The sequence below is a fragment of the Heloderma suspectum genome, chromosome 5 (genome assembly GCF_057233095.1).
Source record: "Heloderma suspectum isolate Gila_16-S chromosome 5, 16-S_ref, whole genome shotgun sequence".
Classification (NCBI taxonomy): domain Eukaryota; kingdom Metazoa; phylum Chordata; class Lepidosauria; order Squamata; family Helodermatidae; genus Heloderma; species Heloderma suspectum.
In genome coordinates, this window is record NC_139462.1 from 131,756,694 (window position 1) to 131,773,048 (window position 16,355).

General features: G+C 41.3%; 1 protein-coding gene across 3 annotated transcripts in view; it reads right to left on the minus strand.

The window, feature by feature from the left end:
* Nucleotides 1-16,355, minus strand: part of UBA6 (ubiquitin like modifier activating enzyme 6) — a 93,650-nt gene that overhangs the window by 52,881 nt on the left and 24,414 nt on the right. For all 3 annotated transcript variants that reach the window (XM_084857501.1, XM_084857500.1, XM_084857502.1), the window contains 6 exons: nt 14,807-14,887; nt 11,837-11,959; nt 10,520-10,643; nt 6,603-6,706; nt 4,028-4,090; nt 2,517-2,593 (listed from right to left, as the gene is read on the minus strand). In XM_084857501.1, the coding sequence (XP_084713627.1) occupies nt 2,517-2,593; nt 4,028-4,090; nt 6,603-6,706; nt 10,520-10,643; nt 11,837-11,959; nt 14,807-14,887 (572 nt within the window). The remainder of the gene's footprint in view (nt 1-2,516; nt 2,594-4,027; nt 4,091-6,602; nt 6,707-10,519; nt 10,644-11,836; nt 11,960-14,806; nt 14,888-16,355) is intronic.

Below are 16,355 nucleotides of genomic sequence, written 5' to 3' on the forward strand. Positions count from 1 at the left end.
GTTTGCCTATTATTAATATACTATCTCTATCTCTGTACATCTGCATCTATCTACATAGATAGATATGGATATATAACTAACATACTATACAGCAGAAAAGAGGAGGAAACCTGGCTTGTCCAACTGTGGAAACTTTAAACACAAACTGGAAGAAAGGTTCAGCTGTTTAGGATTTGTGTTACTATGTAGGAAGGCCAGAACGACCTCCTATTTATGGAAAGAACAGAAATTTACCCAGTGAGATTGTCGTTTTCTCCCACAAAAGGCGGTCATTCAACATGAGGATGTTCAAAGCTATCCATTCTAGACCAGGGGTGCGCAGCCTTTTCAGTCCCAAGGCCAACATCTGGTGTCAAACAGGGGGCTGGGGCTGCACACATGTGCATGCTTTCCCCCACAACACATACACTCCCACACACCTGTGTGCAGGGATGGGGAAGTCTAAACCTACCCTCTCTGCCTGCTGAGATCTAGGGATTGCTGGAGGCGGAGAGAGGCAAAAGCCTCTCTTAACCCCCAGAGATCTCAACTGAGATTGCTGTTCCTCTGCCACTAGCAGTGGCAGGAAAACATCAGTCTTGTAAGCAAGGTCGATAGGGGTTGGGAGAGGCTTTCCGCTCTCCCATCCCCACCAATTTCCAGTAAGATTGCTGTCCTGGCACTGCTAATAGCTGATCAGCTGGGCTGTGGGGAAAAGCATTGGTTGTTCTCTTCTGAACCATTTTGAGGATCACATGTACAAGAAAGAGGTATACAAATAAAGTGACGATGACTATGAAGCCTGGTGCAGTCAGCAGAAAATGGGTGCTCCACAGGCATTAAAGGACTATCTCTTCAGCTTCTTGTGTGCAGAGAATGAGGGCAGAAGGGATGATATGACAAGTTTTTTGCCATATGAGAATTGGAGCTAATGTTTGTGATGAAAGCTAAATTTGGTCAGAGAATAACTCTTTCGCTGAAAAATAGTGCTCTTGTTCCACCAAGAGCACTCTAAGTCAGGATAATCTCTGGACAGGTCTCACAGCTTCTAAAGCAGAATCTTAAAGAGCGAGGACTTTCAGGGAGCAAGTGGCTCCAAGGGAGGCTGAAGTAACACTCCCACTGCTACCCTCCACTAATGCCTGAGAGCACCGAGACTTGTGATTTCAGGATGTGGGATCGTAGGCTGTCCCATGGCAATACAGAAACCAGCTCCAAGGGCAGACATGTACAACCAGGTCCACCATTCTAGGAAAACTTGGTTGTATATTCTAAAACTGTAGGACTTTTGTGATAGCAGAAGGATGGGGGTCACCTGGGGGCGTTTTGCCTTGGAGAGAGAAAAGCAAGCCAAAGGAGGTGACCTGTGTCCCCAGGAGAGAGGCACTGGTCACATTTTCCACCAAGATGCTTCTGTGAGCCATGGTGTTCGTTAGCTGATTCTCTCAGCTGCTACCCCAAACCAGTGAGGACAGGAAGGTAGGTTGCTCCGCATAATGCTACAGGACTGCCGGAGAGGCAGTCACCAAGGCCGTCTATTCCTCAACCTCTCTCTTCCAACTTCGCTCAGAAAAAATGAGGCACAGTGAGAATTCAAGATGTTGGGTGCCCTGCCCAATAAACTCTGTGTTTGAAGAAATGACAGAGAAAAGGTTCTACCCAAACTGCTGTCTGTCTTAAATCCTGTTTTCTGATCTCAGTTACACAATTTGGGAACAATAGTACCAACATGGTTGTTGTAAGGATAAAAAGATAATGTCTGTGAAGTACTCTAAATACTCTAAAATGCTATATAGGTGTACCATTGTATTCTATGTTCAACAAGCCAACAACTGAAATTATTTGTGTAACTGAAAAATTGATTCCATCCATGACTGTCCTTAGCAGCAGACACCAAAAAAACCAACCCTTGATTCTGGTCATAGAGACAGCTTAAATCCCACTGAAGTCAATGGGGTTTTTAAGCAACTTAAGTGTGGGCTGGATTGTAGTCCAACTTAGTTAATTAAGGGCGTAATCCTATGGCTGCTAGACAGTGGCTAGACAGCCATAGGATTGGTCTGATCCTGGAGAACTGCCTTCCCCTCCCCTCCCCTGACGCCTTATAAGTGGCACAATTGTCCCTGGGCTCTGTGCTCAGATGAGCAGCATGGAGTGGGGCAAAAGGGGGCATTCCCGGGGGCAGAGAGGGGCAGATAGTGGGGAAGTGCAGGTAGGATGCTACCTATGCGTTGTCCGGCCTTCCCACCCTGCACTCTGGCATCCCGCGGTTAGACAGCCAAAATCGGTTGTCTAGCCACAAATGCAGGGCAGCTGGATCATGGAGAAGATCCCCTTCGCGCTCCGCCTGCCCTGCATTGGATAGGCAGTCTCCTCTGAGTTCGGAGGCGGCCACCTCTCCACATAGGATTGCTCCCTCCATGACCTGATGAGCCCAATATCAACTGCTATTGATACCAAACTGTTTATCTTTAACAGTGTTTACATTGCACCCACTAACTGTAACATTTATGCAGCTTTTGATACAGATGCATTACCCAGTGTTTGGCATACGAGCAAAATTCTCCTGAAATTGATTCAAGGCAAGCATGGCAATGTGAGTCTGCAAAGGTGCCTGTAAAGAGAGGAAAATAGTGAATGATTAGTAAGATATAAAGCAATCACACAGCCTGGAAGAAGTCAGTCAAGTATATTCCAAGAGGTAGTCAAGTTAATTCTGTTGTAGCAATAACAAGAGTCTTATAGCAAAAGTAATGTATTTATTGCAGCAAAACCTTTTGTGGATTAGAGCCCTCTTCATCAGATGCATGACGTGGTATCTTTGGTGTGCACACATCTGACAAAATGAGCTTTAATCCAGAAAAGTTCATGTCACAATGTATTAATCTTGAACATGCTACAAGACTCTTGGTTGTTTGTGCCAAGTATATTTTCTTTGAAAATACTGTCTAGCTCAAGCTCCCTTTTCAAACATCCAGCATCACTCTTAATTGCATGTATGTGCAAAGAGTTAAGCAATTCTGATGAGCAAGGGTAGTATTTCTACTTTATGGCTTCTCCTTATTTTTAAATGCACTTGATAAAAGATTGGTAAAGATTTCTAACTACATATGAAGCTTAGTCAAACCCATTTAGTGAACAGAGGTCAAGAACTGTGTCATGTCCCTCAGTATTCTTAACTGAATAAACAACACTGTTTGAAGAACAGTTATCACGGGTAAGCCTGCAATTTTACTTAGTGAGGAATAAGTCTCACTGAACTCAGGAACTTACTTCCAAAGTAAACAGACTGAGCTGAAAGTCTCCTGACATCTCCCTCCATATTTCCAACAGAACATATATTATTATTATAACAAGTGTAATGTAGATTGTACATGTCATACTGAAAAAGAATGCTGTGTCTTCCTAATGCATAACCATGATCAAGCTTAACAGAGTAAGATTAGACTTGTGTGCATATAATTAAGCTGGGCTACTGTGGCCCGCTGGGATACATGAAGACCATCATTGGCAGTCAGGACAGAGGAGGCCGGAGACAAGGTCTCGCCATCACGGCCACTCCCCAGCGCTTCCTTTTCACTGATGTCAGCCTCCTCTGGAAGAGAGTTCAGAGAATTTTCCTTACTTGTGAATCCTCCTTCTACTTTTTGATCCAGACAGTGGTCCAGACACATGGGGTGGGTGTCTCTGCTCCATTCACAAAGAGGCAGGATCTTGTAAGAAAGTACTTGGATAGGAGATTGCCTGGGAACCCCACATATATCACTTTGCCCCACTTGAGGCAAATGGACTACAAGCAGGCTTTTAAGCTTGCAATTAATCATAATTAATCATGATGCTGGTTCATTTTAGTGCTTTTGCATTGGTTTTACTGTTATTGTAGCTGAAATGGTTTTTAATAGTGTATTTTAAGCTGTGGTTTTAATATTGTTATATGTAAACCACTTAGGGGTTTTATTATATTAAGTGTTATATAAGTATTAATAAACAAACTTTTTTTTAAAAAAATAAACCTATAATTATCTTTTACAATTCCAAGAAAAACAACCTCAGGTTTGCTGAAGTCTGCAACGAGGCATGTTGGGTTAATCAACTGCTTCTCCAGTGGTTCCTAGACGGAAAAAAAATCTTTATTAGCATACACCTTCTAAGAAATAGAACACAGAATTTTGTTCAATAGATCATACAACTTACAATAGAACATAGAATTTTGCACCTCTGAACAGGATTAGCTTGCAATAACTTTAGCAGAGTGCAATGCCAGACCCAACTGGAAAGGGGGAATCTGCCCCCAAAGGCAGACATTGCAGTCATAATAGTTCCCTTGGGACCACTGTGAACTTGGAAGCCTAAAAGACTTCCAATGGGAAATACTGTTGTAGGAGAGCAAAACCTGCCCCCTACCACAGATACAAAGCTTACTACAAACAAGGGACCCGTCACAATGAATGCAGCCTTTTACTCTCCTAGATACAGCTTAACAGGTACCATTCACATCTGTGGGAAAAGGTAATGTACTCTACTTGAAGTTAATGCAGCAGTGTGGTCAAAACAAAAGCTGCACCCAACAGAGTGGCTCAAGCTCTACAGACAGGTATCCCATGCTCTCCAGGACTCCTTGACTTCCCCTACCACCACTTTGCCCAACCATAACTGACATTTGTCTAGTGCACAGATGAGAAGAATATATGTGCGAATAGTTTCCCTTGGAATCCAACTTCATCTCATTATAAGTGTACATAAAAATTGTAAAATATGCTTTTCTTCAGTCTAAATAACTCCACCACACAATGTATTCTAACCCCCATCTGTTAAGTACCTTGGCACAGCACATCTCATCCATTCCTGATCTATTTGCAATATGCATGATCCAAGTTACAAGACTTAACATATGGGGCCTGATGTGTAAACCCTGACATGTGGCTGGGCCTGACTGTGCCCTCTGAGCCCTTTGATTCATGCAGGAGTCCACAAATTTTCACTGGCCATGATAAATAGCCAAAGCACTCTGGTCACCAACTTCCTACCAATGTGAACTTGTCCTAAAATTTCAGAATTCAGTATTTTCTCAACAATTAATCAACAGCTATGGAATAAATTGCTCTAGCTGTTATACAATTCCATTAAAATTATTTTAAGTGAGCTGAAAACTTTACAACTGCAAGATTATGACATTACAACTTGGCTCACCCAGCCACTGTTATTCTATTAAGCTTTCATCCTCTTTTCTATCTTTTTTGATACCTCTTCTGTCACATGTCAGCCCCACATATCCTGTCAGGCCCTTAAGGTGAACAAGTCTTTAAGATGAGAGGAAGATAGAAGCTCTACTGTTACTGGATTTTCACTGTGTCTCTCCCGCCTTTCCTAATTAATATACACTCATATTTTGTATGACCCAAAACTTTTTCCTTCACACAGCAGGCCTTTTGAGGATGAGAAGCTTCCAGTCCTGATTTTTTTTACTGGGGGTGGGGGGCACTGAGCAAAGGCATATATATTCATGGTAGTCTCTTTCTTTGTTCAGTGCTCCCCTCCCCTCCCAAATAAGGACTGCAAGCTTCTCATCCTCAAAAAGCCTGCTGTGTCAAGGAAAAAGTTTTGTTCCTACAAAAAGTGGCAGTATATTAAATCCAGAAGGCAAGAGAGACACTATGAAAGTCCAGCTCAGTAACAGTACAACCCCCCACCTTCCTCCAATCTAAAAGACTTCAACCTACTCACCTTAAGGGCCAGAACGGTGAAAGAAGAGCAATCAAAAAAGGTAGAAAAGAGAATAAATCCCCAATAGAATAGCTGCAGCTTGATCAGCAGGGGCTGGGTTCTGATATCATAATCTTGTCAACCAATTGGGGGGAGGGGGGTTCAGTCTCCGCTGTTGCCAGGAAAACTTAAGATACGTTTTCTTGAAAACTAATATGATTCTTATTCCTCTGCCTATTGAGTATGTAACTGAATACAATTATGGGACTGATATCAAAATTTCAATTTTCCAAGAGAGGAGGGCCAGGATCTTATCAGACAGCACTCTAAGCATCACCGTCCTTTGGAGCTCCCTCTCCCATGGCAAAGGACTGGAGATCATCCATGCTGCAATGGACTTTTAAGGTACTAAGAGCTCTTTCAAACTGCAAACAAATGAAAGGACAGGGAACTGTTCCTAACTTTGTGCTTCCTTTACAGCTGATCTGAGCCAAAAGCTAAGTAAAAATTTGTAGACCCATGCCTTAAATCAAAGTGCTCCAGACACCTCCAAGCTCCACACACTGTCAGAAGCTGCAGAGCAGAATTGCCCCTGTAACTGCGCTATACTTCGCTTCAAGAACCTCCAAAGTACAGCATAATAGAGAAGATGATCCCCCTCTCCCCAGCCCACGTACATGAGGAGAACTCCGCCTTGTCACGATGACCAGAGGGAATGAGGGACACTCACCATGGCTGGTGTGGCAAGTGCATTTATGATCAGCCTCGGCCTTTTACAAGCAGGTTATCTAGCAGCAAAGCTAAAACAGATTTTTATTCATCAAGTCAAAACTCTGGTCTATGCCCTAAGATTCAACAGATTCTAGATGCTTCAATAGGTGCAAACGCTGCTAACAGGTATTTTAAAGCAGGAAACTTACAAAATGAAATATTTTAGGTGTCTTTACTTGGACAGCTATGCCACCATGTAAGTAAGGTTCCATATCTGCAGTATTCCCAATGCTAAACGAATATGGTGATATCACTGAAAGAGAGTTGGGCAGGGTGCAGGGGGAGAATAAGTTTAAAATTACTGGAACAAGGTAAGCAAAAACATACATATGAGCAGACCAGAAAAAACACTTTTATTTTATACAATGTCCCAGTTCGCACAATCACAGGGTGCTTAACAAGCCACAGTGACTTGTTACCCATCCTGTGGTACAATTTGTATAATTACCCTTGCTAGGTGCAGCTTCTCGTGTCATCCAAACCTGGCAAGGGTGACTCACTGGGCTGGTTAACAAACCACTCAGAACTCATGGCCTGTTGTAGGGTGGTGGGGTGGTTTGTTAACCACCCCAACAAATCACACTTGCTGGTTCAGATGACATGAGATACCACAGCAGTGGAGGCTTGGACTGGCAACTTGGTGCCCACAGGGACTGCAACCCACTATGGCTAATAAGCCACGGTGGGCTGCGGTGATCATGCAAACCAGGTCATTATCTAGAAATCTAGTTGATTTTCAAAGACTCAACACTAAACATGGCCTAAATGTACAATTAACCCTGTCACTACTGACAAGCATATTCAGTGGGGTAGAAGAACCAAAAAAATGCTTCACTTCTAAGCAACCAACATACTCTTTTATTTTCAGATACTATGATAGTAATGGAGTCCCCAAAAAATTGAGGCACAAATTTTCTCTCTCCCCACCCTTGGGGCCAGTATAGGCCACACCAAACCTATTTGGATAATATGATATGTTTGTACATTTACAGATCAAGATTGATTAATCTGATCCGAACTCAACTTCCAGGTTACATTCAATTTACCCAAAGAAAAATTCCTGTCCAAATATTCTGCTTCCCATGAAATCACAGCCAAACCAGCAAGTAAGTCATAAATCAATGCGAGCAAATGGAATATGCAAACTTGGTCATGCTGTCCATGCATGAACATAAATTTAGCGATTTTAGCCTTGTTTATTAATGAAAGTGCAATTCAGTATGCAAAATTTATGTAACTATCCTCTACATGCACATAATCCCACATATAGTACAAATTTAAACAGGTTAATAAGTAATAACAATAGCATTACTCTTTAATAAAATTGTAACATCTGTGTCCCCGGTTTTTTGGATTCTACTACTACCATGGTACGTGAAATCAGCTATCTTTTGTTGTTGTTGAAACTACCAGTTGATTAGCCCATACACAGAATTTAGATGTTTCTTTGCCTCCCGTGGGCCACACAGTCTGTGAAGTCAAAATCTTTATCCATAAAGTGAAGACCTCCTCATCTCTGTCTTGCTACCATTGCACATCTGGGAATTCATGTCCCCCACCCCCACCCCCAGTTCGGAGGACTTCAAAGTATCCCCAAAATGCTGAGGAATTTTAAGCACAACATTAAAACAGATGCTGAGAAAGGAGAGAATGAGTTTGTAATGGAAATAAAAATGGAAATTAAAGGGAGCGTCACTTTCACCGTTCGCTCAGTTTTGATACTGTGATCTCGGTCAAGACTATTTTGATTTAAAGTGCTAAAACAGAGAAAGGTAATTCAGCAAGAGTTTAACCAAGGTGGCCTGACATCTTTTGCTGGTTTATATGAAGAATCTCAACAAACACGGATGAATTCTATTTGTGTTTCCTTTTCCTATGCTTGTGAACTCTCAAGATTCCTGTCTCTGGATTACTTATGGACTTCTGAGGGCCTAGCTACCTAGCTTTATTTTACAGTATTATAATTGTAGTATCTTAGTAGTAGTAGTAGTATTTAACAGTATTCAGACTTCTACATTTTCTACCCTATTTTAACCATGAACCACGTGAAATGCTGTTGTTTTACTGTCTTACTGTTTATTATTTATTTATTGTATTGCTGATTCTGCAGATTTGCAGTTCTGGCGCTATATTGGTTTATTATCTTATTGTTACACTGCTTGAAGAAGAGGACTGTGGCAGATCTTTTGGCAGACTGTCCTATTAATTTTCCTGAGCTGGCTGTGTAGTAAGGGTAGTGGGAAAGTTTACTTCTGGTTCAGCGATTTAACAGGAGCTTTGCTTTGCTTCATGTGGCCATTGCTCTGTTAAGGGAGATTAATCAACTCCCCCGACCCGGCTTGCTTCCTTCTTTTATTGCGGTGTTTTTTCCCCCTCAGTAAGAGAAATTTCTGTAGGGTATGAGGAGCACTGAGCAAGTCTTTAAACTGCTGTTCAGTCCATGTTTTATGTACTATGCTTAATCATCCTCTATTTATAAAATGGGAAAGAAAAATCAAAGCAGTTAGGAACTCAGGATTCAGTAAGTATTTCTAACAAATCTAAGTTGGCTAAGAGGAGGGTTGAAGTTAAAAAGCGCCCTAGACCTAATGATGGAACTGTTAGTTCCTTGCTGCCAAATACCAAACAGAGTAAACTAAACATGTTTTTTCCACCATCTGACAAAAGTCATACACTAACTGATTTTAATATTTCTGTTTTAAAGAGATTCCGTATACTTGAGTCAGATTTCTCTGATTTGGGGGGAGTTGACAGTTTTGAAGTAAAATTTAATTCCGCATCCCAATGTAAATTTAACCGTGCATCCCAGTGTACCTAACACCTCACCCCCAGAAGTACATTGTTCTGTCTGTCAACATTTAGCCAGTGTTGCAATTACATATCACTCAAATCTCTGGAAAATTAGATCCTTTGCTCTCTTTATTTAAAACAATCACACAGCTTCTTCAAGAGGCACTCTCTTTGTCCATTTCACATCCTACTGCTAGCCCCCCTAGTACAAGTTTAAAAATAAATAGTGAACAGAATCTAAGGCTTATACCTAATCTATAGTTGTGCAAATTCTTCCTTATAAGGGTAGTTCCCCTACTGGGGCAATGTTTGGACAGTTGTGCAAAATTTAAGTGTTTTTTTTAGGTTGCCAGCCATGGGATATTGATTTACTGGTGGTTAAAACTCTAGCAGGTATTTCATTTCCACAAAAAGTCCTTCTGACATTCAAAACTTCTAGAATCCCCTCTGAGTTAATAAAAGATAAGGACCTGTCTGGAAGCTGAAACAATGGAAGTCATTTGATAAACCTCTGTTTGATTGGACAGCAGGTTGGGCTTTGGAGCCTGCAGGAATGGGGTTTCCCAAGTCTGTAGGAGTCACAGAAACTTTAAACCTGCCTTCTGAGCAAACAGAGTCCAGTGCAACATAATTTAAAAATGGAGCTGTTGTTTACAAACCGACAGATAAGATCAAAGCTTTCTCAGACTCCTGACAAAAGGCAGTACAGAGAGAAAGTTGTCTTAGTTGTCTGTCATGGCATGTGACTGGTTGGGTGAATAAATTGCAGGATAGTACTTTTTTTGGAATATGTTTTCATAGTGAAAAGGGCATGTTGGTTGCCCAAAGTGAACAATTCATTGAAGGGCTTTTTGCTGCTCTCCTACCCCACAAACATAATCCAGCCTTCGGCCTCAAACATTTTCAAGCCGTACAACCATGAAGGGCAACAATATGTTTTTATAAAAAGAAGTTGAGACGGCCCTGTGTCCAATATCAAATTCTGGTGTGAACATCCACAGTGAAGTTCTTATCCCATAGTTCTTGCACTTTCAAGCTGATGCCAATCAACATCCATTTCTCAGTCCCATAAATTCACAGAATTTCTATCCGTTCTAATTGAGAAGATTACAAATAGCCCCCAAGATGTGGAACAATAGTGAATGTAAGTACTGTAATGAACTGGTAATACAAGGTAGCAAACACAACAGAAAAACATGAAAGGAAAATTCATTTCTATCAATTTGTAAAGCGATATCTTTACACAGCCTGGGAAGCAATACAAAATGTGGCTTACCAGTTATTTGATGCTTGGATCCATTTAAATATGGCATTCCAATAATTTCCCGGAAAGTTACAAACTGCCCCGTTTCAAGCTTATGAGGATTATTATCAAGGCAAGTGACAATACCAGGATTGGACTGAAATTGAAACCACCACAAATTAGGGTGGGGTGGAGAATTGAATGCAAATAATATGAGTAAGAATGCAAAGAATTCTAATTCTTACATTTCTGCATACATAGCTGCCATAACCTCTGCCTATTCTCAGCTTTACTCTAGTCTTCCCAGAACCAGACAACACAAAACATATGGCCATGCCAACCAACAGACAAGCCCAAAGGAAGATCGTTACTGCTGCAGTACGATTACTGCCAAAAATCAACTTGTGTGCCTAGGACTACACATCAGACTGGAAGGATCACAGCGGAAGGTGCACACATACCATCACCACCAGGGCCCAGGGAAACATGTTAAGTGGCCAGGCCAGCTTCACAATCCCACCTACCAATCTGGGAAGCTGATTCAAACATGACCACAGCGGTACAGAGCCATAACTAATGTCTAAGCAGATGTGATTTCTCAGTAACAATCACACTGTAGCATTCAAGCCTAAACTGGACCACAGTGAAATGGGATAGTGAAACAGAATAATTAGTCTCTACAATCAATTCTTAACACAAACATTTTTGATGTTCGTAATTGTTCTCTTTACTAGAACACTTCATTATTTTGCAAATGTGACAAAAATTAAGTTATGCAAAAACATTTTAAGATCATTGCTCTGTTAAGTACCATAGGCAAAATGTTTTTAAGGAACTTAAACAACAAGACTGGCAAAGATTTCCAAAACCATTCTGGCATTACCTTTTCTGTTAATCCTTCCCATACACCTTTCTGAATCACTTTACCAAGCCCACTTCCTTTTCTCTGTCCTGTCCATCTAACCCTGGCTGTACGCTCTTTGGGCAGGGACTGTGCCGCATTTGTGTTCTCTACACTGTTCTACTATTTCTGCTAAATAAATGTAAAACTTTTATTACCCCCCATTTCTAACTTTCATCTAAGATCTACCACAGTTAAAACACATTTCTGGTGGCAGGGGGGACAGCGACCACACCCAACCTCGATTTTATATATGTATCAGCGCAGTACATAGGTTCATCATTTGTATATAATCATCCCATCACTTTGCTCTAGATTTGTGGGTTTAAACACTCACACACAAAAACAAATTTGAAGGCAGAGGCTTAAGCTAAACCAATATTTAAATAATGCTATTAATTATCAACATAAAATCATCAAAGCTTAGAATTGTACACCTTTGCCCTCACCTGAGATATGTTAGAAATGAAGATTTCCTTTGGTTCCTCTCCTGTGGTATCCAGGACTTCAAATTCATCACCAAAATCACAAAACAGACGTGCCCATACTCCATGCACATCTGCACTTATAAACTATTAAAAAAGGAAGGGCAAAGAACAGTTAAATAGATTTCACACAAGTCTGGACCAAAGATTTGCCGCCAATTCTAGTGAAGTGACAAAAAATAAGGTGATGCCCTTTACTGATCCAACACAGTGTAGATGTATGATAGAACTGGCCTATACTGACTGGATTTATAACAGTCTCACCAATTAAGCTGACAGGCTCCTTTTTACAATAGCCTCCAAACAATTCCACCTTCCCAGTCTCAAACACTAGTTTGATTATATAAGAATATGTACAATTTCCTGTGGGGAAAATCACATCTCACACAGATGTATAGTCATCATGTACGATGCAGTCATTCCCCATCCCTGCATCTGCATGAAATCTGAAAACAACATTTGCTTCCTCTTTAAGATTCAAAAACTAGCCAATCGTTCTTTCATTAGCTCTAAAACCTCTACTTGTGCAAACAGATTGGATCAGTTTTTGATGCCAGAAAAAATAAACATGGGCAATTCAAAAGGAGATACTGTCTTTGGTGAAAGTTAACCATGTGGTATACCTTTCTGCTTCTCCATGGCTTTTGTTTGGGAAGAACATGCAGTTGCCTCTGTTTTGAAAAGATTTCTGGAAAACCATGTAAGCTCTGAAGAAGCCTACTAGCCATAATATCAGCTGTGCAGAGTAAAACAAAGGGTAACTTCCCTGAGTAATCCTGTCTTTTCTACTTTAAGTGTTTGTCATTTTCTAAATTTCTTCTTTTGCTTTTAAAATGCCATTATACATTTTGATTTCCTTGAATAAATTCAATTTTACTTTTTAATTGTATACTTTGCCTTGTGGGTTTCACCTCTGCCTCTCCAAGTTCCTGCAATGGTTACCATATTACCTGGTGTGGACCCTAGATAATATTGGAGTCCTTTTTTATAAAATAATTTTTAAAAGACATTCTAACTGCTTGATGAGAACTGGAAGGTGACAGATGACCATGGTACATGTGGGAGCAGGCAATCCTTTCAGGACCCAGATCTTAAGACGTTTAAGGTTTTGAAAATTAACACTTTGGATTGTGCTCAGAAATTGACTGGAGAATAGTGTTGTTATTTTAAAACTGATGAGATCTGCTGATTGGGCATATGGAACATTCTAGCTGCTGAATTTTGCAGTAACTGTAGCTTCAAACAAAGACAGGTCCATATACAACACATTACAATAATCCAAACAAGAGGTTATCAGAGCATTTGTTAACTGTGGCCAAACTACTTCTATCCAGGAAGGCTTGCAAGTGGCAACACCAGTCTCAGCTGGGGAAAGGCACTTCATGCCACAGAGGTCACCCAGGCCTCCAAAGAAAAGGCCAATTTAAAAGCACACACCCCCCCCCCCCGAGGAACACAACCCTATCCAGAGCAGGCTAAAACCACCTCCCAGGTCAGGCAAACCACTCATCACCAGCACTTCCATCTTAACTGAAATGAGCTTTAGCCTACAGGCTCCCTAAGAACATAAGAAGAGCCATGCTGGATTAGACCAAGTGTCCATCTAGTCCAGCATTCTCTTCATACAGTGGCCAACCAGCTGTTGACCGGGAACCCATAAGCAGGACATGGGTGCATTGGCACCCTCCCACCCATGTTCCTCAGCAACTAGTGCACATAGGCTTACTGCCTCTGATACTGTAGGTAGTACATAGCCATCAGACCAGTAGCCCTCCCATCCAGTCAATTACTGATGCCAAACAGTAGCTCAGCATTTCCACAACTTCACCTGAATTTAATGAAAGGAAAGGTACCATTAGCATACTGGTGACACCTGGTTATATCCAATGGTTATATGCAGTGGTGTCGTTCCACTAGGGGAAGGGAACCACAGACAGAACAGATTCCCCTTTCCCATTGAGTCCCCCATGTGCCCTCCAAATCTGCTCTGGAGGATTGGGGGACCCTTCAGAGCAGATTTGGGGTGCACACAGGTGACGAGAGGAGAGGGGAATCCTGTGCCGCTAGTGGAAGATCCGTCGCACAAGTAGGCTTCGACTAGTACGAGGGTTGGATCCAAGCCAACCCAGATGACTCACCCAGTCGATTCATGTAGATGTTAAACAGCATTAGAGACAAAATAGAGGTGTGCAGAACACCCCAGCGTAACTGCCATAGAGGAGTCCCCAAGCACAACCTTCTTGAAGAGGCATCTTTTTCCACCCCAGAGAGCTGGTGCAGAAGAATAGCATTTATTTTATTTTTATTGATTGTATTTATTTACAACAATTGTATATTGCTTCACACCTAAACAGATTCTGGAGCAGTACCATGTCAGTGGTACTTAATACTGCTGAGGGATCCAAGAGAATCAACAGGGTGCATTTCCCCTCTCCCAGCATAGGTCATCCAACAGGGCAATGAAAGGTGGGGGAGGGGGTTGTTTTGTTTTTTAACTGAACCCCAGCCTGAAAATGGATTTAAACAGATCTAGATGATCAGTGTCATCCTAGAGCATCTGGAGTTCCCTGGCTTCTGTGTAAGTACCTGACACTTAGATTCCATATGCTTACATGCATGAGACCAGAAACTACCTCAAAATCCCCATTTTTATAGCTGCTCATTTCTGCTAAGTTGTAGAGGCTTTCAACTTCTCGGAGGCAACTGAATTCTGAGCTTTTTCTTGGGCATTTGGCACAGGCATATCCCAGAAGAGAACAACAGTGAGCATCAAAGGTTAATACTCCCTGTATTGTGGTAGTTTGCCTTGCATTAAGTGGGTCAGGATGGTATGAAGCATGAAAGAAGGCATTAATGGATTATGGAAAATTCTCAGAAGAGATGGACATAGCCAAATTTTAGTCAGTATGTTGTATTGTTACTGTTCAGCAGTACCTTAATAGGTGGGTGTTGTGCATGGCAAAAGTCATTTATCTTCCTTTGCAGCGACAGCTTCATCTCAGTTACTATGACACACTTTTGAAAGAAAAGTTCCAGAGGTAAGTCATAAGCCATCAAAGGCTGATTACAGGCTACAAACTTACAGACTTCCCAGATACACCAGTTTCTTCAAATTGTAAGCTATATATCCATACCCAACAAACAAGGGTTTAAATTTTTCTGACACTGAGCTCTCACAATATAAACAGGTATTCCAGAACTTAAGATGTTCAAGCCTAACATTTCTGCTCTTTCTCGAATAACTATGGAATAGCTTTGAAAAGAGTTTACAGACTTTTCACCTAATATTATTCACTCCTTGTATTATCAAAGGAATGGGCCCATCAGTATGTCAGGTTGTGTCAATGAACCTCCCCCTCCTGTAGCTCTTTTCCTCATTTCCTTTTTTCATCACTCATGGAACTGCCTCTTGGATTTATCTATCTACCTCTTCCACCTCAGTTGATGCCCTTATCTGATCTGGTATGATTTCACAGTGGGACCTTGCCAGTGAATCACAAAGCAATCAGATGCCTAACCCCACGTTTGCAAAGCCATCTGCAAGAGAGAGAGCCTGAGACCAGCCTAAGGTGTCAAGATCCCTCTGACTGCCATCGACTCTGCTGCTCTTATGTCACAGACGGCCTTGCAAGGCTAGAGCCAAACAGCTGCTTGTTTAAAGAGATGGGTCATCTTAGGATCTGAGTAACTTTTGCTAAATTAAGAAAAGCCTAAAATTTGTATTTATATAGCTTATAGTCATCTTTTCCATTTATAGAAGTACTCAATAAAAATATACATGAATAAAAAAATGATGAAGACATTAAGACCACTTCTAAAAACAGCCCCCTAAATAAGCATGATCAGCAAGTCCCATAAATAAAGATGACAAACACAGATGAACAAAAGCCTATAAATGCCTGAGGGAGCAGATTTTTCAACTGGTGGTGAAGCATATATGGGAAAATCTTCAACCAGAGCTCCCAGAATGAGTAGTTCAAGGTAATTGGTGCCAAAACTATAGATTCTGCTATGTGCCCTCTTAATTTTTATCCTAATAAAGCATAGAATACAAAAGCAAGAAGGCTATAACAAGGCATTCTCTGAAATGAGGAGCCAGGGCAGAAATCAGGGAAAGTTCCTACTGCTTATGTATATACACATGCTACCTGTGCTAAGTGACAGATTTCCACAAATGAAATAACAGGTCACTGTTTGCAACCATGAATTAGGCAGGCAACTGCCAGGAAAAAAATTCCAATACAAGGTGAGAGACCTCCTCACACCTCCTGCAAGTTCTCCATCTATTGCAGAGAACTCAGAGGATGTAAAGGTTCCTTGCTTCATGCCAGACAGGTGAACTAGACCATTCCCCTTCCCCAAGTCCTCTTCAACATAAAAAGGATTCCGGAGAGGAGAGGGATCAGCCACTCTGTTTGTGCTCAAGATTTTGAGGAGCTCAGAAACAGCAAAAATCCTTCTTACTTCTTCCAAGTGAGTTCAG